The sequence below is a fragment of the Buteo buteo genome, chromosome 5 (assembly GCF_964188355.1).
Source record: "Buteo buteo chromosome 5, bButBut1.hap1.1, whole genome shotgun sequence".
Taxonomy (NCBI): Eukaryota; Metazoa; Chordata; class Aves; order Accipitriformes; family Accipitridae; genus Buteo; species Buteo buteo.
The window spans coordinates 43547584-43571189 of record NC_134175.1 but is presented as its reverse complement, the minus strand read 5'-3'; the positions used below and the strand labels follow the sequence as shown (position 1 = coordinate 43571189).

Here is a 23606-nt window from a genome sequence, read left to right as displayed (position 1 = left end):
AACCTGAAAACATGATGCGTGAGTGACTGCTTCATTTTAATTTGTCCTTAGCATCTTAAAAAGCTCTGAGAGGTGAAAACACTAGACTGTTACACATGATAGTGTATGCTAATAAGCTTGAACTCTTGCGGTCCTTCTTTTCCCTGAAGCCATTGGCACTACGTTGGTATTGGTGGAGAAATGCTGCCACAGCCAATAAATTGAGTTTCCCAAGCAGGTTCTTGTTTTCCAAAGTGCGGTGTCCTGGTTGAGGTGAGCCAGTACAGGAAACAGGTCCTGCACAGCTCGTGATCTTGAAGGGAAGCAGGTTCTTGTGGCTTCCCAAGGTATGACCAAGAGAAGGATGAGAAACCTAATGCTGCTTTACATCACGAACAGGATATGACACTTGCTTGAATCATTTAAATGTGCCCAGAGGCGTACTAGTACATCAGTGCATGTGTGTTCTTTTGCCTTTTACTATTTTTCACTATTTTATTTGCCTTTTACAATTTTCAAGGAGGTAATAAATTATGAAGGATGTATGTATGAGGGCAGAGGGATCTCAACTTACTCTAAAATATGTTCCGTGCTCCATCTTTTGCATGTGTTGCAGTACACTGAAACAGATGGCATGTGGCACTCACTTTATTTTAATTTGCATTCAGGTTCACTTCCCTGATGTTGAACGAGTGGAGTGGCTGAACAAGGTGAGGAGCTCTGAACTCCGGTTTGTGACACCATCTGCGCTGAGCTGCATCACAGCACAAACTCTGTGGGCCAAGTCTGAGAAAGTTATCAAGTCACTACAATACGGGTCAATCATATCAGTGTCTGTACTTAAGGCTTGGAGCCGCTGAAGTATAGAGTTGCCACTGAGGTTTTGGTGAGAGCCGAGTGTGTGCCTGGTTGATACAGGTTTGATGAATTTGACCATAGCACTTCACTTTGAGATTTAAAGAAAAAAAAGAAAGCAAGTGTGTGTGTGTGTGTATATATATGTGTGTGTGCATATACATATGTGTGTATCCATTATTACTATTTTAGCAAAAGTAGTGGCATCTCCTCTTACCAGAGAGGTTCCCAGAGAGCTCTGAGGCAGGTGCTCCCACCAGCAGGTATAGTCAAGCTCTCAGTGGAACTGGACTCTGTGGAATTCAAAGCAAAACAGCTGAACTTGCAAATTAGCATCCAGTAACTATCCTGTTTTTCTTTTTAGCAAACTTTCTTTTTGATGTAAAAGCTCATTTCACTCCTCTCTAAATAAACCTAACTCCAGGGAACTTTGTGACACTTTAGAGTAATTAGGGACTATTGTACTTTAGAGATTTTAACCCTGGGCTTTGCTGGCTCAGCCTCCATGGTTAGAAGCAGTCAATAGACTCTATGGTGCTGAAAATTCACCCTTCGGTTCCTAAACCAAATTTCTTTTCTGAGGAACTGAGATGGATCCTCCCATAAGGATGACTTAAGAGCACAAATGTGAGTGACTAGGTATTTTAAAAGGACAGACATTAATAGCCCGGTGTTGTGTAATGTGTGTCTGTTTCTCAACAAAAGGTATCTTAGACAAAGAATCTTCAGTGTGGTTTTACTTTTGCTGTTCTTTAGGTCCTTGTACAGGCTTGGCCATACTTTGGGACAATCATGGAAAAAACGTTTAAAGAAGTTCTTGAACCAAAAATCAGAGCAAAGAATGTACATCTGAAAACATGCACCTTTACCAAGATCCACTTTGGCGAAAAGGTAGTGTGAATCCTTTGCAACACTTGCAGTTCAGTCTTTTCTGAAATGTTCAGATGCAAGGGGAGTTTGATGTTCAGCTCTTTAATAGCTCTGAGCGTTTAACAAAATGGTATTGGTACAACACTGCTGCTCCTTTGTTCCCTCCTCATGTTGACTTGAGCATCTTCACCGTGAAGGAAAGATCATGTAGGAGACACACACATCCCTTCCCCTGGCTGTCAGTATCATGGGACTGGAGATAGAAAAAGGGGCACGTATCCACATTTCTTTGTTCCACACTTGCAACAGGAGTTTTCAGTGCTTCCTAAGGCTTGCAGTGTGGGCTACTTGCAACCAGCCCTGTATTTGAGGACTGCCAAGGCTGTTCACACTACCCCCTTAGGGGAAAAACTTGTGTCGTTTACTCATAATTTACATGCAGTTGTGCAAAGTCTTTAATGAATACTTCTGTACTCAAATCGATTGAAGTGAGAAGCCCTGTTCACTTGGGCTTAACTTGAAAGATTTTAACTATGTTGTATCTTGTTTGTCTTTATTTCAGTGCCCTAGAATCAACGGAATAAAAGCCTACACCAAAGAAATCGACAGAAGACAAGTTATCCTAGACCTGCAGATATGGTAACATTGCATCACTGGTTATGTAGGTGGTTCTTAACTCACTGCCCGTTTGACACCTGTGTGTGAGTTGTCATGCTGGACTGGACATGTGGTCCACTAAGATCAGCATGAAGTGGAGAGGTCCTTCTCTTATATCAACCTAGAATGATATGAGATAATTTGTCCCCCAGCTGGATGTTCTCCATACTTACAGAAGTGAGATGTTGTGCGTCAGCCTTTAAGTCAGAAAGCAGGGTCACCTGCACAGGTCTAGGTGTTACCTACTCTGGCTCATCGCTGCTGCCGTGGTTATAAGAATGTGTCCCTTGGCTTTGCCATTCATGGCAGTAAGAACCCAAGTTCTGGGACTGTATTTCCTGTTCTGATGGCTCTCGGGCATGGAGGTGCTTGGTCTGTCTTGCCCCACTGCGGTTCCTCTTCAGTCCAACCTCTCAAGTTCTTCCAGAACTGCTATTTATTTTTTAATTTCTTCCCCTAGATTAATCCTCTTGTTTTACTTGCCATTTGTTCCATGTGCTACCCAACACGTTCGCTTTTTTTTCTGATTACAGCTGTTCTCTGAGCAGAAAACTGCCTCTGGCTCTATTAACAACAACAACAACAAAATTAGATAAAACGTTTGATACCTCCCAGGCTGTTTTGAATGAGCTTGTGTATTTTGTTAACATCGGAGCCACTGCAGAGCTAAACTCTCTCCTGGTTTAGCCTGGAGAATGGAATTACTGGGGGAATTACCACTTGCATGCTGCTGTAGCTCTAAGTTTAGTGGGCAATTGAGCTGCCTAATTTAAATGGCTTTTCTTCATGGTAGTGCCAGGAAAAAGCAGTGTGAAATTATGGAGTGTCTTGGCAACCGCACAGAGCTGCTCAGAACTGTGCCTGCTGCTTAATGTGGCAATGGCATGGCAGCATCCCCAGCCCTGGCAGAGCACCATCGCTCCCTGCAAAATGACATACTTGATTTTCAGCCAGAACATGTTGTGCTTCAGTGCTGTCAATGAAGTGCTCTTTGTAATAGCCAGACCCGTTTTGGGGCCTTTGGCAAATCATTTGTGCTTTCTGCATTGAGATTGAGGGATTTGATGCCTTTAAGGCTCTGCAGGATGTTGCTGCTGTTCTCTGTTAAACTACTTCTCCAGGCTGCTTCTCCCACGTACTCATTTTCACCATCCTTTAACAATCCTCTGCAGAGGGATTCCTCCACCTCCTCATTCCTGTACCTCTGGCAGACCTGTCGGCATCTCCAAACTGGCCAAACACTTCTGTTCCTCATCCTGACGATAACTTTACCTGAACTGTCATCTGATAACCCAAGTATTTTCTGTGTTCACACAGGACTGTTCAGACTGCCTTGTCTCTCTCATAGGAGTCTCTTCTCCTGGGCTGTGTTAAGAACTCAGCTTCTTGTATGTTAATACATTAACATCAGTTTCTGCAACTAAGCTGGGTGTTGTGTGTTGCACAGTGTCAGCAGGAGGTAGCGTATTACTTCCAGGAATGGGGAGAAGCAAATCTACGAGCAGTGGTGTTATTTACCTGCCTTTTTCTGGATTGCCAAAGGAACATGTTTTTTTTCTCCTTTAAGCAGAGAAATGGGCAATCTCCACTTTACTGGAGAGAGGCAAACCCCCTCATAAAATAGGCTCTCTTAGCTACATGAATAGCAGTGAGTGTCTGCATGAGTGCGGCTGGTGTTGGGAGAAGAGCTGCTTAGAGGAGACGGACCTGCGCTGCCCCGACGTGAGGCTGCTGCCCTTTGCACCTCCTCTCAGTTGCTGCACACTGGTGAGGTTTAAATGGCTGGATACGTCCACCGAGCTGCATCCTGCTGTCGCAGCTCCAGAGAAGAGAGCGATGCGCTGTGGGTGCCAGCGCGGCACACTTTACAATGCTGAGACCACGGTGACCGACTTCCCTCTCTCGGCTTAGGTTTCAGAGAAGCGTAGCTATGTTGCAGTGGTCATTAAAGGATTAATATGTCTGTGTGTTATAAATGTGACTCCTTCGCCTTGGTGCTTGCTAGCTGTAATTTGGTGGGAGTTCCCTTGCTGGTGAACCCACGTGAGCGTGGCCTGTTGGCCGGCTCAGCGCGGGGTGCTGTTATCCTGGGGGACAGCACTCCCTGCCCCACTCCAGTGCTCAGTTCCCCTTTCTGTTAGGCAGCGTCTCGCCTCCAGAAACCTCGGCATGCTCTGTGAATGCTTCTTGCTTTCAGTCTCACAGCACTACAGGAAGAGGGGTTTTCTCCTCCAGTTTTATCAAGGAGGCAGCTAGTCTCTGAAGCCCAGAGTCTTTGACTTGGCCATGGAAAAACATAGGCAAAGGGCAGGAGTAGAAAAAACCTTTCCCTCCTGTGGTCTGTGTGGAATCATTTGTGTAGTTTTAATAGCCACTCGTAGACATATGGTCATCAGGTGTTTTGTTTAATCTGTGCTCCTTATCTCCATAACACGATGTGGCACTGAACGCTGTGGTTCAGGTCTGTGCCGTGTGAAGAAGAGCTTCCTTTCCTCTGCGTTAAATTTGTGGTGTGATATCACAAATGGCATCCTTTGCTTGGGAACTGTGAAAAATAGCACTTAGAGGTCCCTTACGTGTATGGGCAGTAGCTGTCAGCAGAGCCAGTGATGCAGTAGATCTGGTATTCCATGGAGTTACCAAAAGGAACTTGAGAAGCTGCTTTAATTAAATCTGCTAACAGCAGCTTACACGTCCATAGCATCAGAGCATTAGGAATGGTTATGTAGAGCACTGTCTCATTACAGTCTTGACTGTCCCCCCTGAAAGGACTATACTTGAGTTTTTGGTAGGAAAACCAAGGCTCAGAGGTGGTGATTTGTGAGGCACAGAGACCTTTTGGCAAAGGCAAGGAGGGAGGCTGTAAGTCTTCTTTCAAAATCTTTTGCTTGGTCCCTGAGATGATGCACTCAATTGGTGTAAATTAAGTTGTGTAAATTTTGTCACAGCTTATAGGACTGAACAGAAATATTGAGATAATCACTACTTACCTTCAGGTCTTCTGTACAGAGTTTGTCATTTATCTGTTTGAAGGTCCTGGTGTCTGTATTCTGTTCATGTGTCTGCCTTCCAGCACAAATATACTTGATCTACAGCTTTTGCATGACACATAAGAAAGTATCAGGGTTCTTGCAGTGGCTAAATGAAATACGAGATCCCCGCCAGACTGGGATTTGAAATCCCCAAATCCGAAATATGAGATCCCAGCTGGAAATAAATTGGCAATACTCTGGGATCTCCAAACAATTTGCGCTAGATCTAAATCATGAATCAGTCCCCTGAGCACAGAGTGCTGACAGTTGCATTCTCCAAATGTCACAGCATTCCAGAAGTGTTCTCCAAAACTGTATTTTTCAAAATGGGAACTTTTCAAGAGCAACCACTTGACCTCCTACAGCTGCTTTTGTTCCCACTAATTCTGCAATTGCCTGACCTGCTGTGTAGCTGTGTACTCATTGGCTATAATCGTCAGAGTTTTGAAGTATTTGAAGGCACTGCTACCTCTCAGAAGAATATCTTGCAATCCAGTTTCTTCCTATTTTGTTAATTGATTTTAGTACTCATAATCATTTTTCATTGGAAATGTTTTGAATTTTCATTTCCTTGCTTTTCTGTGGCATTTACAGTAGCTGAGATGTCATAGAAGAATAGTGTAATAATTACTATGTATAAAAAAAAAGTATGTGTTGCAATTTACTCTTAAAAGAGACTCTCTGGGCTTCCTAACTGGCACGTTTTCAAATCTGGAAAGACAGTCTCTGTCATCTAGTGCAGAATTGGAGAAAATAGTCAAAAGAAGGGTGCAACAATACTTTGAGCTTTGGTGGAGTTTGGGTTAACTAAGTTTGTAGGATCTTACAAGAAACTAAAAGCATTTTGGAAACTTGTCGGTCTTGAGCAGAAAAGGAACGCTTGTCCTCAGAAGCCTAACTTGATAGGCAGAGGGGAAAGGCAGAGGTGGTCTGGTTTTTCTCATACCCTGTGGTATTTGGTGACGTTTTCTTGTCTCTCTCATTTGTCTAATACTGCTTCCTTGTTTACCCAAGTCCAAAGTCAGGCAGACTAAGCAGTGGTCTGCTTTACAAAGCACCTGAGAAGGCTGGACCAAAGTGGGCTTTTAGCCTGCAGGCCGATGAGAAGGTGGGGCCCTGGGGAGTTACTTTACAGGGGGAGAATTGCACGTGCTTTTTCTAAAGGGGTACGCAGGCGTCCAGGTTAGTCAAACTTGTCAGGACGTGCTCTTGTAGCATCCCTGCCGTCAGCCAGTGGACTGCCGTCGTATCATAACACTGGGCCCAGCTTTTCCACCCAAGTACAGGAGCGATACGGATACGTGCTCTTGTACAAGCTTCTCCAGTTCTCATCCATGGCACGGGCGTGCTTATCTGCATCACCTTGTGCAACGGGTGATTTAGGAGAGGAACGGGTGGTTCTTCCACCCTTCACAGGTGGGTCAGGCATGGTCCTGTGGATAGTGGCAGAGGGGTTCGGCCCTACATGCTTTTGAGTGTCAAGGCTTGAGTTTGGCTCAGGTGCGCCCTGTCTGGGGGAAGGACAGCGGAGAGCACAGCAAGGTTACGCTCAGCAGAGTGGGCGGACGAAGGCACGAGCGGCTTGGACAAGAAATGAGGCGTAAAACTAATGAACAAAGAGGGCATCCTTCCTCCCAAGCACCCCGACGTGGGGGTGGTGCCTGTATGGAGCAGACTTAAGGATAATTAAAGGCTCAGGCTCTGATAAAAGGGGTAGAGACTTCTCTGGCATCTAGACTCTGAAACACGATTGCATGTATTGAAGTGTTACTGGAGAAAAGAGACATCTAGGACTGGGTGGGAAGAGTTTTTGACTGTGTGGAAAGGCATAATGGTTGTAAATTGAAACACCACAATTATTATTTGTTGTGTTGGACACTGGCAACAGCTGAATTAAATCTTCTTGGATTAATTACTGCAAATTGAGGAACTCATTTTGGCTTCTCATTTAGACTTTTATTGTGACAAAGCTCTATTAGCACCCAGCGTAATGAGCTGTAAGATAATGTCAAAATTGTAGAAATTAATAAAGTTAAAAACAAGTTTAATTATATGACTAGCTTATAAGCAAGATTGTGTTAATTTTGGCATGGCCTGTGTGGTTGGTTATTTAAGAAATGAGAATGCTCTAACATTAAAGGCTTTAATTTGTGTGTCATGAGCTTTTTAAATTCTGTTAAGTGACTTTCTGTAAACAAATATTCAAGAACTTTGCTTGCAAAAATGGAGACAAATTCACAGGGTTACACATTCTTGGTGGGTTCTTTTGGAGGGGATGGAATCTGTCCATGTGCAAATTACAGTGTGAATTATTGGCAACTGCAGCATTATTTGCCCATATACATGTGGTCAGGGAAAAAAATCTTCCTCTTTTTTCTTTGATTATGGGGTGAAATTATGCATGCAGGTGGCAAGCACAGAACATTCACTGGTACCTTTACACGGTGCTTTACCTGCAGGGTGTTTGTCTGTTTGCATGCAGAAAGAGCTATTTCTCAGAGGACTGAAAGGGAACTTGGTAGCTCCCTTCAGTTGTTTTCTGCCAGAGGCATCAACAAATCTGCTAGGTTCTGCTCCCTGGGGAGTGGCTATTGGTTTCTGCATAAGGTGATGCTTGTACTTTCAGTAGAGTCTAAGGTGGCTTCCAAATTGTGAAAGTACTGCACTTGCATTCATTTTATTTAAAGCCTGATGTTCTCCATGGCAACTGACCAAAATCTGATCTAAGTTGTTGTCTTTTAATTCAGCCTCAAGGAAACCAGGTTATTTTTAGTGATGAATTTGTCCTTCAAGTGGGCTTTTGGGTTGTGAGCGAGGGTGATCTATGGGCTTTTTGTTTGTGGGCAAGGTGAGGACCCTATATGTAATGGCAGGATGGCTCTGCATCAGCTTGGGAGCTGGGTCACCAGGTTGTGGGGTGGGATCAGGCCTTTGGCAGAGAAGGGAGCAAGAGGGCGATTGCTGTGACTTTGAATTTTGAATGAGCCTGTTGATCCCCTCCTTGGAGCAAGCTTGCCTCAGCCATCTTAAGAATGGAAAAGTAACTTTGAAATACAGATATTGGTTTGACATTTTGCAGGTAGAGCAATATCCCAGCTGACTGCAGCGTTTCTCTTGTGAAGACCTGACCCTTGTTCAATGTGTTCAACTTTGCCTTTTCAGTTGCTTGAAAATCTGTCTCTCCCTGTGGGGTCATGTTGTCAACCGTTAAACTAATTTCATTTATACTCTGTACAGCCCAAAAAATTTCTCATTGGACTTTGCAAACTGTGGAATAATATGAGAATTTTCTTTCAGTTACATAGGGGACTGTGAGATTCACATGGACATATCGAAATTTAATCTTGGAGTGAAAGGCATACAGGTGCGTGCAGTGCTAACATCTGTTCAAGGCTGTGTGTGGCAGGAGGTAGCATGTCCCAGTGGGGAGGTCATGACACTTAACTGGGAAACCACCAACTAGCAGGCTTGGAATGATTGGCTTTATCTACTTGCATTTTGGTTGGGGAAATGATGCCTTCCACGGAAAGCACCTAAATACCACTTCTAAGCTTCTTAGTGTAACTCTTAAACAGGGTCAGTGCTAGAGCATCGAGCTCATGTGGGCCAGCTTCTGCCACTGGAGTTCAGAGGAGCTGCTTGTTGGTAGAGAACTTCGAAAGAGCCAGTTCTGCCAGGGTGTTCATAAACTGGTGTAGTTTAGACCAACAACCTGTTTTGACAGTGTTGAAAGCTAATAGGCAGATTACTCCATTGTGTGACAGTCAGGATTGCAGAGAGATTACACAAACTTAGAAAGCATTGCCTGATATCAACAGCAATGGGTGGGGGTGGGGTGTTATTGTTATTATTAAATTCTAAATAAAATGACTTCAAGTAAGATTTAAAAAAATTATCTCCATCACTGAAAAGCTCACAGTTTTGAAACTGCATCCTGAAAGTACCTCCAGACTCAGTTTTCCTTGGTCTGTTCTGTTTGCAGTTGTATGGGACACTGCGGGTGATACTGGAACCTCTTCTAACCGATGCACCTTTTATTGGAGCGGTGACCTTGTTTTTTATGCAGAAGCCGGTGAGTCAGTAGTGACTGCACTCTGCAGCCTCCTTGCTTCTTGGTCTGTCTTAATGCATGGATAGGTCTTCAGTGAGTGACACAAGCTGTCCATCACTAGTAACCCAAACTGCATAACTGTGAATGCCTCACAGTGCAGGTGTTTGAGTAGCAAATTCCTGATTATTCAATCCTCCTCTTGAAATCCAAGAGGACAGGAATGAATTTGCCCTATTTTTTTGTAGTAGTGCCTAAAATGTTACTTGCTTCGCTCTAAGAATGGGAGGACTTTCCCATGGTGACAGCACAGGAGCCGTTTATTTCCTGGGCCTTTCCTGCAAGGTTCCTGGCAGGTGGATTTTAAATCTTCCCATTCATAGATTTTAAATGCAGTCATCTTGGAGACCATTCAGTCATGGTTGTGCTTTGAAAGCTTGCCTGTTTAAGGTTATGTGCCTTGTAGTTGAATTGTGGTTTAATAAAATATGAGAAACCTTCTAGTCTTGTAAGAACCAGTTATCTTATAGCACACAGCTTTGCTTGCTTGTGGGTTATGCTTTGCTTGAGTTCATGGAAGTCATACATTTTTGATCTCGGATGAGGTGTTTTTGTGTTTAGATGTAGTAACGTTATTTCAGCACATGAAAAAAACCTTTCTGTTTATTATGTGAATAGAAATACAGACTCCTGAAGTCAGGTGGTGTTTGTAAATCCCCCTGCCTCAGGGCATAGGCCAACTCCTGAGTGAAAGGATGAGGAAACAACTTCAAAGTCTAGGTAGAGCTGTTGGATTTACTATGCATGACCCCAGGGCATCTGCCAGTGGCCACTGCTAGGGGCTGAATGCTGTTTTACCCTGTGCTTGCAGGGTAATTCCCAGTGATACCCTCATTTCAGGTATGGCAGGTAAAATAGATAAGGGAATTGATACCAGCTGTTGGTTTTAATGTACAGATGCAGTCACTTGCTGGTGCAGGTTTTGCTTTCTTTAAACAGCTGGCTTTGTTTTAGAAGCATTTGCTTCCCCTTTAAATTCTGCATTTGTTCTGAAATAAATTTTAATGGTCCTGTATAATTTTTCTCCCTGGTCTTGTTGTAGCACTTGGAAATCAACTGGGCAGGCATGAGCAACCTCCTGGATGTCCCAGGGATTAAGTGAGTGTCACTTTGCTTCACTTTATTTTTCTTCAAAAAGCCTCTGGAAGTTGGGATGGGATTCTTCAGTAATCATCAAAACTATTCTCAAGAGCCTTGTGTAAAAGGTGTTCTGTTGATACTCATCCCATCATATCTGGCTGTGGAGTCTGCAAAACCTGAGCAGGGTGCTTTTTACATTCTGTCAAAATGACTTCAATCACTTCATTGCATTTGGGGTGGAAATAGGAAATCCCCAAAACTACAGTGGTCTATAAACTAAAGAAGCCCTTCTGTTTCCCACGTGCCAGTTACTTGCAAAGGTAGGTGAGGTAGATCTTGGTGACTGGCAGTCTGTGCTTATGTTTGTTTACCTTAAAGTGAAAAAAGGCAAGGTATCACAGAGTTGCAGTCCCTCTGACAAACTGAAATAAAATGCACGATAAAGAAAACTGCACCAGATTTATAAGGAGAAATGTTCTTCCCTTTTTGTGTAATCTGCTCACCCTTTAGGTTCTTCAGAAAATGTAGCTCCTCCTTAGTGCCTCTTGGGTTGATCTTGTGCATAAAACTTGCATAGCAAGGATGAAGATCTTAGCGGGTTTCAGTATTGTAAGTTTCAAACTGTTTCTCCAGATTGAAGTTTCACTTTGTCCTTCTTCCTTAGTGCAAGGAGAAAATTCTGTAACGCAAGAATGTAATATATTTGGTTACTCAGCCATTGCCTTTCTCCCTTTAAATGCAAATGCAGACACTTCTGTTCCCCTCTCTTCCCCTGCAGCTCATGGTTTGCAGACTCATAGGAAGTGGTTGGCTACTTTAGGTGCTAGTTTATGCATTAAAGGGCCTCTGAAGACCTTTGATGTCAAGTGAGAGGAAGCTTTCTTCTTCTCTTAATTTGAGGCCAGAGTGGCCTTTTGCCCTGAAGTTTGCCCTGAGAGCTCCAGTTTTTATCAGAGGAATTAATCTGTTCTTTTCTAACATGGTTTCCTTAATCCTTCCAGGGAGAAGGTATGTAGGTGTTCCAACCTACAGCCTCTCATGTAATTAAGTGCAAATTTGGTGTCCTAAATTTTCACTCCCTGGTTCTCTCACAGGGATTTGAACGCAGAAACCCTTGCTTGTTCGTCAGCACTGCACATGAAAGCCAGGAGCAAAACAGGCCTGACCATGAATAGGCTGAAGTGCAGGTTGAACAAGAGCTCTCCCTTCCAAATGAATTGGGCTTACATAAGAGAGTAAAGAAACTGGATGCAGTCATCTGTCCTCATGTGCAAGCTGTGTTTAGTTGGGCGTACCCCAACACTCGAGAGAAGGGACAACTCTGTGACCTTCCTGTGGGGTTTTTTTGACAGGAAAGCCAACAGCCTGACCAAGGGCTTTCAGGCTGCTGGTTTCATGTTTGGAGTAGGAGAAGACTTTCCTTCTGTGTGAAGCCAGCCACATCCGTGAACTGTGACAATTTTTTTGCACAGTCTTACCCTGAGAAGCTGCCTGATAAGTGTGAGATTTATGAAGAGGATGAGTCTTTCAGATGTTTGGTGCTCTTGGGTTTTCCTCTTAATATTGTCTTCCGCTCATGCCAAGTTGTAGTAGTATGTCGAAATCCTCTCATTAATCATCGGAAGAGTACCGGATGTCTGTGATAGCCATATACTTCTTGCTCAGGAGAAATAGGTCAAATTAGTTGGCCCTGCCATACGAATAGAGCAGTTGTAAAGAAAAGATTTAAACTGAAAAGCTAAAAATGTGTAAGTTTTTAATTAGACTGGAAAGTTCCCTAAACTCTAAGACAGACAGTACCCTCAGTTCAGCAAGGGTGATCTCCTGTGTGCCAAAGGTCCAGTTACTTCAACCAAGATTTTATTTCTTAGTGCAAAATATACCAAGATACAGAATCTCATCTTTTGCTTGGTTTTCTATTAAAAAAAAAAGGCCAAACTCACTTTGGTTTGAGTGTGGCTGGCTTCTCCTTCCACTTTACAGTAAGGTCTCAGCATGTGGCCAAGAGCAGAGAGCTGTGTGCACTGGGGCCATGTTCTAAGTCTAAAAACAAACTACCTCGAGGTCTTGACCCCCCTGTGAAATGCTGAAAATTCCTCATTCCCTCCTCACCGTGTCTGTCTCTGGTGTCGGCATTCCCAAGGAAACCCAGAAAGGCACATGAGTTTGTATGACTTGTTTGGGTGCATGATGATCTCATCCTGTGGCCTAAGCTCCCCATTCATCATTTACAACCTGCTAGAGCCAAATTCACATCCAGCCCTAGTAACCCTAGACTGGAACATCCCTGCGTGCAAGTGGGTACTTGCACCATGTGTGCCACAAGGCAACGGCAATTATGTGCAGAACGATAGGGAATAAGATTGAAAGGGATCTTGAGAGGCTGCCCCATGCTCATATTCTCCTCTGGAGCACCTCAACTGGATGCGAATTATTGATAGAAGACAGCCTAACCTTCCACGGTGATCCACATCCACCCTTGGTGATGGGTTCTGGTGTTGAACTGTCCTCTCCATTTCCTCTTATTCGAAGCTAAATGTCATAAGCATGAGTTTCTTCTGCCCATATGCGGTTGTAGGTAGGCACTCTTTCATAGAATCACAGAGTAATTTAGGTTGAAAAAGACCCTTAAGATCATCGAGTCCAACCATAAACCTAACACTGCCAAGTCCACCACTAAACCATGTCCCTGAGCACCACATCTACATGTCTTTTAAATATCTCCAGAGATGGTGACTCAACCATTTCCCTGGGCAGCCTGTTCCAATGTTTGATAACTCTTTAGGGGAAGGTAGGCAGTATCACTCATTTCGCAGTGCCCATTTCTTTTGCTGTGCCTCATTCTTTCATTCTAATTGAAATTGTGATTGATTGTAGAGATTTAGGTTGCTTTTTTTTCCCCACCTGCAGTGTAATATCAGACTCGCTAATTCAAGACTTCATTGCTGCACGGCTGGTTCTACCAAACAGGATCACAGTGCCTCTGAAAAAGAACATCAACATTGCCCACTTGAGGTTCCCTGTCCCACGTGTGAGTTTTTTTTTCTCAGTGGGGGTGTTGATCTACCTGAGTGTGCATTTGCCACAATGTGGCTGCATGCAAGCTTAATGTCTTAGGTTCCTGCATCAGGTGTTTCAACCTGGATTATAGGCTTTCTGTAGGTACTATTTCAGAAATATAAAAGCAGATGTTGGATAGTTCATAATGGGCTGGGGGGTCCTACCCTCTATACATGGCATAAGAAGTCTGTTTAGACACTGAGCTCATTTACCAATTTAAACCTAAGTCTCATTTGAGAATACCACAGATCTTCAGTTAGAGAAGGTAAATACATGAGTAATGAGTGTCAGGCTCCTTGATTTTTTTACTAATGATGTGAAGGGGTGTAAATAGGGAGCTCAGGGGGTGACAGCTCTTTGTTACAGAAAAAAAAATTCAGGAAAAAAAAAACGCCAACAACAAATCTCCTAAATGCTTGACACACCCAGATCTTCAGTCTCCTTCATCCATTAAATACCTAATACACTCATCAATGAAGGTAAATATAAATGAATGACAAAGGAATGCTCCCTATTGCAAACTTGCATTACCAAATTGAAGTTGAATGGCTACTCCGCAATAAAATAAGAACCTGCCAGTGGGTGCTTAGTTCCTTCAGTCAGTGGAAATCGATCTTTACACTTGATTTGACTGTGGCTGTAATCCTGTGTGCATATGTGCATTTCTAATTTAAGAATAAATTGAAGAATATTTCCTACGCAATTATCTAGATTGGATTGTGTATCTGTTTAAGGTTTGGGGTTTTTTCTCTAGTTAAGTGGTAGAAAAAGTGTTTTAATACAGCTGTCATTGGAAATATACTGCATCAAAATACATGTCTTTGCGAAACTGTCATGCTGACTACCCTTACTGCCTGAAATAACTAGTTTTAGGAGGTAGCATATTATAACTATCCAAAGATTGCATTTACATGACCAATTTTCTATCTTATTTTATTCAGGGAGTAATAAGGGTTCATCTGCTAGAAGCTGAAAACCTTGTCCAGAAAGACAGTTTCCTTGGTGCGATCAGGGGGAAGTCTGACCCGTATGCTCTTCTTCGTGTTGGCACGGTGCAGTATCGAAGCAAGACAGTTTCCCGAGATCTTAATCCCATTTGGAATGAGACATTTGAGGTACTGAATCTTTTGATCTTTCCATCTGTAGGATGCACAGCCGTTTACATCCCTGTGCTTGGAGGACCTTCTCTTAGCTGGCTGCACTGGAGCAGGTGGACTTCCTTGTTACTTGACTGAGGCATTTCTGTCCCTTAAATAAGTTCAAATTTACATCGCAAACTTGAAATGTCATTCAGGTTGATGTGATTTACATATGTGGGTTTTTGGAGGAGGTGCAAAGCACTGCTTTAAATATCAATCAGTGCAGCAGTCTGTGCAGCTGTAGTCTGCTCTAGCATTGATTCTTCTCTGCTTATTAGGCATACCAGTTTGAGGAGTTTAACTTGTAGTTCAAAAACAAGCAAACTGGTTTTGAAACATTTTCACCTATAATCAATTGTATTTGTTATGCAATTAGTCATGGAACAGCAGGGAACGTCCTTGATGTGTTATACAGCTGTGAAGTGTCATGTTCTTGTCCAGAGCATGAGCCTATAGGAACCTATGTGAATGCTTTTTATTTTTAATCGATACCTCTTTCTCCTGCAGTTTGTTGTTCATGAAGTGCCTGGTCAGGACTTAGAAGTGGACTTGTACGATGAAGATCCAGATAAAGACGACTTTATGGGCAGGTAAATTAGTATGACCCTTGCTCAGGGTCCAGTAACCTCTGAAACAGGACACCCAGATCACTCATACCTGAAGTGTAATATTGAATGAAGCTATTCCTTTTGTCTGGATGTTGATACTAAGTTGTTATTTCCTAGTGCAACTAACTTTGAACAAGGTAGAGAATGGTCCCAGACTCCTGCAGGGAATCCTAGGAAGCCATCAGAAGTGATAGTTACTACATGACTTGAGATTAACTTCAAATTTATTTTAGTTTTGGAAGTATTTCAAGGGGGACACTTAAGAAGTGTCAGTGCATTCTAACGCACATGCACATAGGTAATGCAGAGAAGTTGTTATTTGGAACAGATTTGAGCGTGGGCCTTTTTGGTGGTGGTTTCTTCTCCCTCCAACAGCAGTGTGCTGTATGCCTAAATATACACTGAAATGTTTGCTTTTTGTCTTTCAGCTTGCTTATAAGCTTAGTGGATGTAATGAATGATGGAACTGTTGATGAGGTAAAGATCACAGCTTATTTCTAAACGTGGTTGGTGGTGGATGCTTTCATGTACTCATTTGTGCCCTCCCTCTGCTACTACGTTGTTTCTGTGTGCTTAAAGCTTCCTTGCACACTTGCACTATGGTATTTTCAGAAAAAGAAAATACCTTCGCTCAGAAAACTTAAAGTAGCCATTGCAATAATTTTTACAATCAAGCTGGCAACCTCAAACAGCCCTGAGATTATGCTGAGCCAGCAGAGGGGTAGTCTTGTGTTGATATCTTGTGTCCTGTATGTACCAAATGTTTTGTACAAGGCTACAGATTAAGTTTGGTGAAGCAGTCTGATTGCTGAGGGAAGAAATGATCTGATCTTGTTGTGGTTCATCCTGCAACCCAGCGCTCTGCAAACAATGCCAGGGTGCCTGTCTAGTGCTGCTGCTGGTTGGAAATATCCGTGTGCTTTGCATGTGTATGAATATCTTATTTTGTTTTTTCTGGCTTGTGTTTCTAAGTAAATGGACACGCTACAATTGAAGTGTCAAAAACTCAAGCTAAGGTGCTCAAAGTACAATTCATATTGTCTATTTTATGTAAGTCTCAGACTGCAACACATATATAAAAATTATTCTGCCTCACATTTCTCAAGTTACTCTTTGTTGTCTCCATTTAGTGGTTTCCCTTAAGTAAGACAACAAGCGGACACTTGCATTTAAAACTGGAGTGGCTTTCACTAGTGAATGACCAAGAAAGGCTACATGAGGTGAGTGTATTTGCTTGAAGGATTCACCTACTCTAATCCCTGTCCAGTGATCAACAGAGGAGTGGGTAAAATTAGGAACCCCAGGCAAACTCATGGATGGGAGTTTATTTTTGTCTGACAAAGTTTTGCTGTGATCCCCCGCCCCTTTCCCCCCACCCCTCCTGAAGAGGAAGGGTGTTTGCTTGCCCCAGGTCCCTTGGTAATTCAGGAGTAACTCAAATCTGGCAGCTCTTCTTGCTTGAATTAGCAAAGCCTTGTTTGACTCGCTGCAAAGTGGCCTCTCACAGTTCCCCCCGATAATTTTTCCCTTCCCTCTTTGTCTAGAATCTGTGTAGGATCCCTGTCTATAACCTGTACTAGGTGCTTGGTAGGACCATGGTTCCAAATGGTGTCCTACTTGTCCAGCAGCATTGCTTGGATAAAGCCCATCTCCCAAGGGTGCTGTTTCTTCATAATCAAGCAAAAACATTTGAATTCCACTGAGATTAATAAAATTTGTTTCCAGACTTCGTTCTGCTGACACTGGGTTGCTGATGTTGATGTTTTTAGGTGTCTTGCTGCACTGGGGAATCCAATCAGTGCAGCACGGGAGAGATTGAAGAGCATTAAAGCCAGTGAATTGAAAAGACTTACACCTCTTCTTACTGGTCTGCTTAAAACTGTCACGCTGTATTGGCTTGCAGTCCTCTAAATTGCAAGTTTTAGGAGAAAGGTGAAGAGCTGCTTAGCTTTCAGAAACTGTCCTTTGAATTTGTGTTGTGCTTTATATTGTCCATGACTGGTGATCATGCCTACCTTGTGTTTTGTTTTATTTTATCTTTCCTGTCCTTTGCAGGATAAGAAGGGTCTGTCTACAGCTGTTCTGATAGTCTACTTGGACAGCGCCTTCAACCTTCCAGTAAGTACAAGCCATGTGCAGGCAGCCTTCACTCCTAACCTTTTTTTTTTTTTTTAAAGCCTACAAATTAATTATTTTTAAATACTCTTTTACTAATTCAGAAAAACCACTTTGAGTATTCGAATGGTGAATGTGGAGCAAAGAAGATCAAAAATAACAAGTACCTCAAGGTAAAATATATATTCTTCTCCCATGCTTGCAAAATAGCATTCTGGATTATGCTGTATCGTAGCAACTGAAACTAGCTGTAGTTAAAAAGAAATCATCTCTCCACCGTCAGAATCTATGTGACCAGGGGTTCAAAATAGTGATTGAAAGCCCACCCCCACCCCAGTGAATGTTTAGGAGGTCCAAGGGGGAATGCAGCACAGAAATATTTGATTGTGTGTGGGGTTGTCTTTATTTTATACTTTGGACAGAGAACGTCCAGACATCAGACCAAGTCATGTTATCCTTTCTGCTGCTGCAGGGGTTCTTTCCAGGCTGAGCTGCTCCAGCTTGACCTCTCACATTGGGATGGGAGGAATATGCTTGTTTGTGGTCACCTTCCTGTCCACTGGAGACCTGACCACCAAATTCCTTCCCCCTCAGTTTTAGAGGGATTCAGAAGCCACTGTCATTCATGCCCCCTCTCTCTTTGCTTCTGTTTATTTTTTCCCCCCAAATACTGCATTTTGCTACTGTGATGTAAATGGTGGGTATAGGGGAGAATGTCTTTCTCCCTTTTTTCTTGAACAAGCTACACACAACCACAGCTCTGAGCAATGGATAAAGCTTCCCATTCTCTCCAAGTAGCTCCCCTCCTAAATGCAATCTTTACAATTTAGGTGTGTATCACAGTGCTGGTAACTCATCACATTCGATAATCCTTAATTCTGGACTTCATTGTATGCACTGTGTATACACTGTTGTGCCAAGACCAGATCCTCAGCCTTAACTTCTATAGCATTAGTGCAGAGAAGCACAGTACAAGAGGTTCAGTTTTACTGCTTCTGGAAAGGAATTGTTACTTGATGCTGAAGACTTGTTTCTAGCTGCTTTACAGCAGGTCCTGAGCCTTGGAAACCAATTCTGAGAGTCCTGTTTCATTCAGGAGCGATGAGGACTTCCCACTGAGCCTTCAACTCTCTTCTCTTTCCTCCCAGCTTCTGACAAATTTTTTACTTCTCGCCTATTGAAACCTAAATACATAAAACTTTGGCTTAAATGTGTACTCTTGATGGTAGAGGGTAAGAGTGTGCTGTGTTATGGCTGGAGTCTTCCCTGTATACTGCACTACTCTTCAGATGTCCCGCATCTGAAAACTGTTGTCAGCTTTCCAGCAACTTATTTCAAGTAAGAGTAGTAGCTTGATATTGATTCCTCTAAGCTAAAAATCTCACTTTTTTTTAATACTTTCTTTTTTTTCCCTTGTATTAAATGACAGAAGATGGAACGAGAACCCTCCTCCTTCGTCCTGCTTACAGTAGGAAACAAGACTCAGAAAAGCAAGGTGAGGCTGTTTGACTCTTCTGCTTTCCTTAAATACTTTCTATTTTATGGGTGACTATCTCCAAGTAGCCCCTAGGAAGGGTAGGACTAGTGAAGCTGGTGTGAAGAGCTGTAGTTATGGTGATAGCTGCAGAGGCTGGGAGGTGGGGGTCAACAAGCATGTACAAGCAGTGTGTCACTGAGTTGTGCTTGGTCAGTGGGTGTCTGATCAGCTGCTGTACAGATGTGTGGTTTTGTGCTCATGGCCATGATGTCATGTGGCTCAAGATACTCTAGTTCTACAAGGGTTGAAGAGGAAAAAAATGATAGGTCTCCCATCTGGCTCATGCTTTCTCAGGGCAGAGTGTCATTTGCATCAAACTGGCATTTGTTCCCTCATCAGAGTCTCCTGGCTCCTGTGTTTCACGGTTTAACTGTATGTTTTTTTACCTGGACAAGATGTATCTGGATCTCCTCCACTTCGCTTTCAGTTCCTTTTTCATTATTTAATATTTACTTTTGCCTGATGAGTATGAGCAGCAGCTGAGTTCTGCCCTCCCAGTAGCTGCCATGTTTATTGCCCTGCAGCTGGATGCAGATGAGGGTGGCCCTATGTTCTTTTGGACACCCAACAAATAGGAATGAATCCTGTCGGCTACACATGAGCATATGGGACTGGCACCTATTTTCCTCTGTTTCTTCCACCTGCTCCATCCAGAAGTTGGGTTCTGCTTGCATTTTTTCCCCTTTTCTTTTTTTTTTTTGGCTTTCCCTTTTCCCCACCACATCACCTGCCTCTCCCACGCTAGGTCAGACTTCCAGCTTTCCCCGTGTTGCCAGCACTCATGGCCTGGCGGAAGCAGCTGGTTTACGGAGCAGCCTCAACCACAGCCCCCCTAGGTGCTTTCCACACTCTTTCATCCTTGAAGTGGATGGCGCTGAAGCTGTGCCCTCCTACGCTTCCCACAAGCTCTCCACCCCTCAAACTGCCCTTGTAGCTTTCCTGCCTTTCCCTGCCAGCTGGCTGCAGCTCTGGGAGCTGGCTCTCGGTGCCTGCAGGCTGGAAGCAGCACTCTGGCTCTCCCTGGGTGGAGAGGTGGGAGGGAGCGAGCGAGCGGTGCCTTGCTGCAGGTGAGGCAGGCTGCTGGTCCAGGCAGCACTGGTTGGGGCCAACTGCAGCTCACCAGACTCGTTCTTCGGCATTTCCATGCCCTGCAGAACTTGTTCTGGGTTTGCCAGAGACTTTGCTTCTGCAAGCTTCTGACCTGGAAATTTCACTCTCTCCATACAGCTGGAGTGTAGCATCACTGAATAAAACAAGAGGGTCACCGTGACCCTCTGGTGAGCAGTGTCATGGTATTCTTTGCTGCTTATAGAATAAGCTAATGTATATGCCACAATCTTCTTGTTACAGACCTGCAATTTCAGCAAAGATCCCACCTGGGGCCAGGCTTTCACCTTCTTTGTCCACAGTGCTCATTCCCAGTCACTCCATGTTGAGGTGAGAGAAAAGCCTTTCTTTGGAAGACTGAGTGCACATCCATGGGAAGAAACCTCTTTTATGGTGGATGTGATCTCAGTGCTGGTTGTTTCTGTGTGCTTGTACTGCGGTCCTCCTACTTAAAAGGCGGAAGAAGCACCTGTTGTTGCACAGGTGATTCTCTGTTAGGTGATGCCCGTATCTACCTTTGCTCTAGGATCATGTAATGCATAGTGTCTTAGTTCAAAACATGGGATGCTTCTGGCTGTGAAGCACAAAGGAGGTTTCATACAGGTCTGTGTGTAATAAAGCCATGAATATTTTGCTGTCAGAAATCACAGCCTTCATAATTCTCAGCCAGAGTCCTATCCCTTCACCTTGGTATTTTGGCTCATATTTCACTAGCATACATTGCGTACACTAGCATCCTGTATCTCACTAGCATACATTGCAGTCACAGCCAGTTCTATGGCTGTTCACTTGGCTACAGAAATGGATTTGAACTTAAAAGGTGTATTGAGGTTAAATAGGTTAAACAAACTATTACTAAAAAGCTTGTAAAGGTTTAGACCAGTTGTCATACCAGCTGCCTGGGACATTTTCCCCAGAGCAAGTAAGGAAAGCCAAGTAAATGCCAGGGCCTAGTTTTTCTGCCAAGGCAGTTCTTTCTCTGCATAGTTAGAGATGGGATTTTTACCTAAAACGCTAATTTGTTACACTCCTGAAATATAGGCATCGCCCATTTGGAAGTAACCATACTTGATAGTATGTCTTGAAGTAAATAAGCTAATTTTGGTATCTGTCTGAAATACTTTCTTGCTTTGTTGTTCCCAGTGGTATGCTTTTCAGTTTGCCATCTAATAAAAACGTTTTTTTTTTCATGCCCCCTGCCCTGCTCCCCCACTCCCAGATAAAAGACAAGGATCGGGATAGTGCCCTGGGAACTTCAGTGGTATGTCTCTCCCACTTACTTAAGGATCCAAACATGACTCTGGATCAGAGATTTCAGCTGGATCATTCCAGTTCAGACAGCTTCATTAAGATGAAACTTGTGTTGCGGGTAAGTTGTTCTTTGCCATATTCACTTCACTTCCCCAGCAGGAGCATCCAATTCTAACCAGGCAAAAGAGATGAAAGGTGGGTGTGGAGAAATGCAGCTTTGCCTCACAGATGAGTAGAAAGTAGAAGTGTGACAAGGTCTTCAAGTGCAATTAAGAGTGCACGGTGGAGCTGAGAGGTATCCCTGAGGCTTCCTAAAACTTAGTGCAGTGCATTGCTGAAAATCTTCTCATGACAATAGAGAGTTGGACTGAGAAAATCTAAGCTGGGGAAATCAAAGCTGCTAAACAGTAAGAGACACTGATGCTTAGGAATTGTTTTCTTATTGTGCTCTGGATCCGTGTTTAGACACTGTTAAATACATACACAGTAGGACAAGGGAAGAGAGCATCACAGCTAATCCCCTAGGCCTCTTTCTTCTCTAGTGGCAAATTCCTGCTGTTACAGTTTTGTGGTGAAATTTCATCTCAGGTGGTAATGCTGGCATTAACCCCAGTCCTTTGGAAGCAGCACTTGTTTCTCTCCCTTGTGATTTTTAGGCCTTGAATATTGAAGAACCCGATCCACAAAGAGTCAAGGCTGGTGTAAATGCCTTGAAGCAAGGTCCTGTGCGTGTCATGGAGAAGGGTGGAAACCAGCAAAACTTTGTCTCCCCACCAAAACCAGAAGTCTCAAAAGTACCTCCTGTGAGCAAAGACTCTGGAGCACTTGAATCCCTGCCGAAAAAGGACAGCAGAGAAGACCTGGATGCAAATGACAGTTCAGCAGCACCTGTACCAAGTGAAACTGTTGCTGGCCTTAATGAGACAGAGCGCGAGCAAAATCCAGAGCATCACCCGTTGCCAGCAGTGCATACCAGAGCAGCGGTAGTGCCCACGTTGCCAGTCGTACAGGAACTGAGGCTCGCGCCCAGCGTTGCTTCGCTGGGTTCTCTGCCTTCTTCTTGCTTTGAATTAAGTAGCAGCAATCTGGACCTTCATAAGTAGGTGGTTCTTCCAGCTGAATTGTTCTTCTCTTGGGAGGGTTTAGGTTTTATAGGTAGCTGTTGGATACAGTTGAATTCAAGGCTGTTAAGTCATTTGGAGTCTTGGGTCTCAAATCACCCTCTGAAGAACTGGCCCAAGTATTCCAGTCAACAGCAGTATAAATTACAGGGTGACTATCAGGTCAGGTGTCAAGTGAAAGCATTTCCTTCTCTGGCTCTCTTAAGAGGTGCTGCATGTGTTGGCTTTATATTGTTTAAGAGCCTCTCACACAGAATATCCTGGGTCCCATAACACTTGTGATTTTAGCAACAGGAAATTGGAAGTCTGAATATCCCCCTTCTGTAAAAACATAAACTCTTCATAAGCACATCTGGCTGCTTAAAGTTTTAGATGCTGTGTTTTATCCAACAAGTTTTGAGACTCTCATAATGGTGTGCACAAAGCTTTTGTGGATAGGTGTGCTTGTGTGGGTGTGTGTGTCCTTCCCACAGTGCTGAGTGTGAGACTGCAGGTAGTCTGCTCCGTTGAGGAGGATGGAGAGCCACATCTATCTCTCCTGCGGTGCAGAATGGAGCTAGTAGGATCCTTAATGAACTGAAGTAGCAAAGAAGGTCCATCTCAATTAAGAGAGCATAGGAGTAGTTATAAACCTGAACATCAAACTCAGTTCCAGCTGTTCAACCTAGTACTTCTGGACTGGCAAATTCTCTAGCTCTGAACAGGACCTCATTTGTAAACCATTTTTGAGCAATGTTTTGGATTTGAAACCACTTTAATAACATGTAAAATGAAATACAAAAAAGGTCCAATTTTGCATATACCGACATCCTTGAAGGAGCTGTGTAACATGCTAACCTGTACTTTGCTGCTCCCTCTATAGCAGGCCAACTAGGTGCTTTTTTGGCCATTTGTACTGTGGGACAAAAATCGGGTACCTGTACAGAAGGCCAGCTAGGCAGTGCTGGTGCTAATGGCAATGTTGTTTCTAGGTAGCAAACCTTAGGACGCCAGAAAAAAAGAACAGTGCCCTGAAAGTTGGTTTTAGTTGAAAACGCATCACCAATTTCTGAACCTTGCGTCCTGTTTCATGTTGATAGGTCTGTGT

General features: G+C 43.5%; 1 protein-coding gene across 2 annotated transcripts in view; it reads left to right on the top strand.

Annotated features, from left to right (window-relative positions):
* ESYT3 (extended synaptotagmin 3) overlaps positions 1-23606 on the top strand; it is a 44666-nt gene that overhangs the window by 16216 nt on the left and 4844 nt on the right. For both annotated transcript variants that reach the window (XM_075028849.1, XM_075028848.1), the window contains 17 exons: positions 648-689; positions 1591-1725; positions 2267-2343; positions 8691-8757; positions 9376-9465; positions 10544-10599; positions 13492-13612; positions 14583-14756; positions 15288-15370; positions 15817-15865; positions 16519-16608; positions 17444-17506; positions 17608-17676; positions 18933-18998; positions 20391-20477; positions 21367-21516; positions 22055-22497. In XM_075028849.1, coding sequence (XP_074884950.1) covers positions 1627-1725; positions 2267-2343; positions 8691-8757; positions 9376-9465; positions 10544-10599; positions 13492-13612; positions 14583-14756; positions 15288-15370; positions 15817-15865; positions 16519-16608; positions 17444-17506; positions 17608-17676; positions 18933-18998; positions 20391-20477; positions 21367-21516; positions 22055-22497 — 1784 coding nt within the window. In that variant the 5' untranslated portion in view covers positions 648-689; positions 1591-1626. The remainder of the gene's footprint in view (positions 1-647; positions 690-1590; positions 1726-2266; positions 2344-8690; positions 8758-9375; positions 9466-10543; positions 10600-13491; positions 13613-14582; positions 14757-15287; positions 15371-15816; positions 15866-16518; positions 16609-17443; positions 17507-17607; positions 17677-18932; positions 18999-20390; positions 20478-21366; positions 21517-22054; positions 22498-23606) is intronic.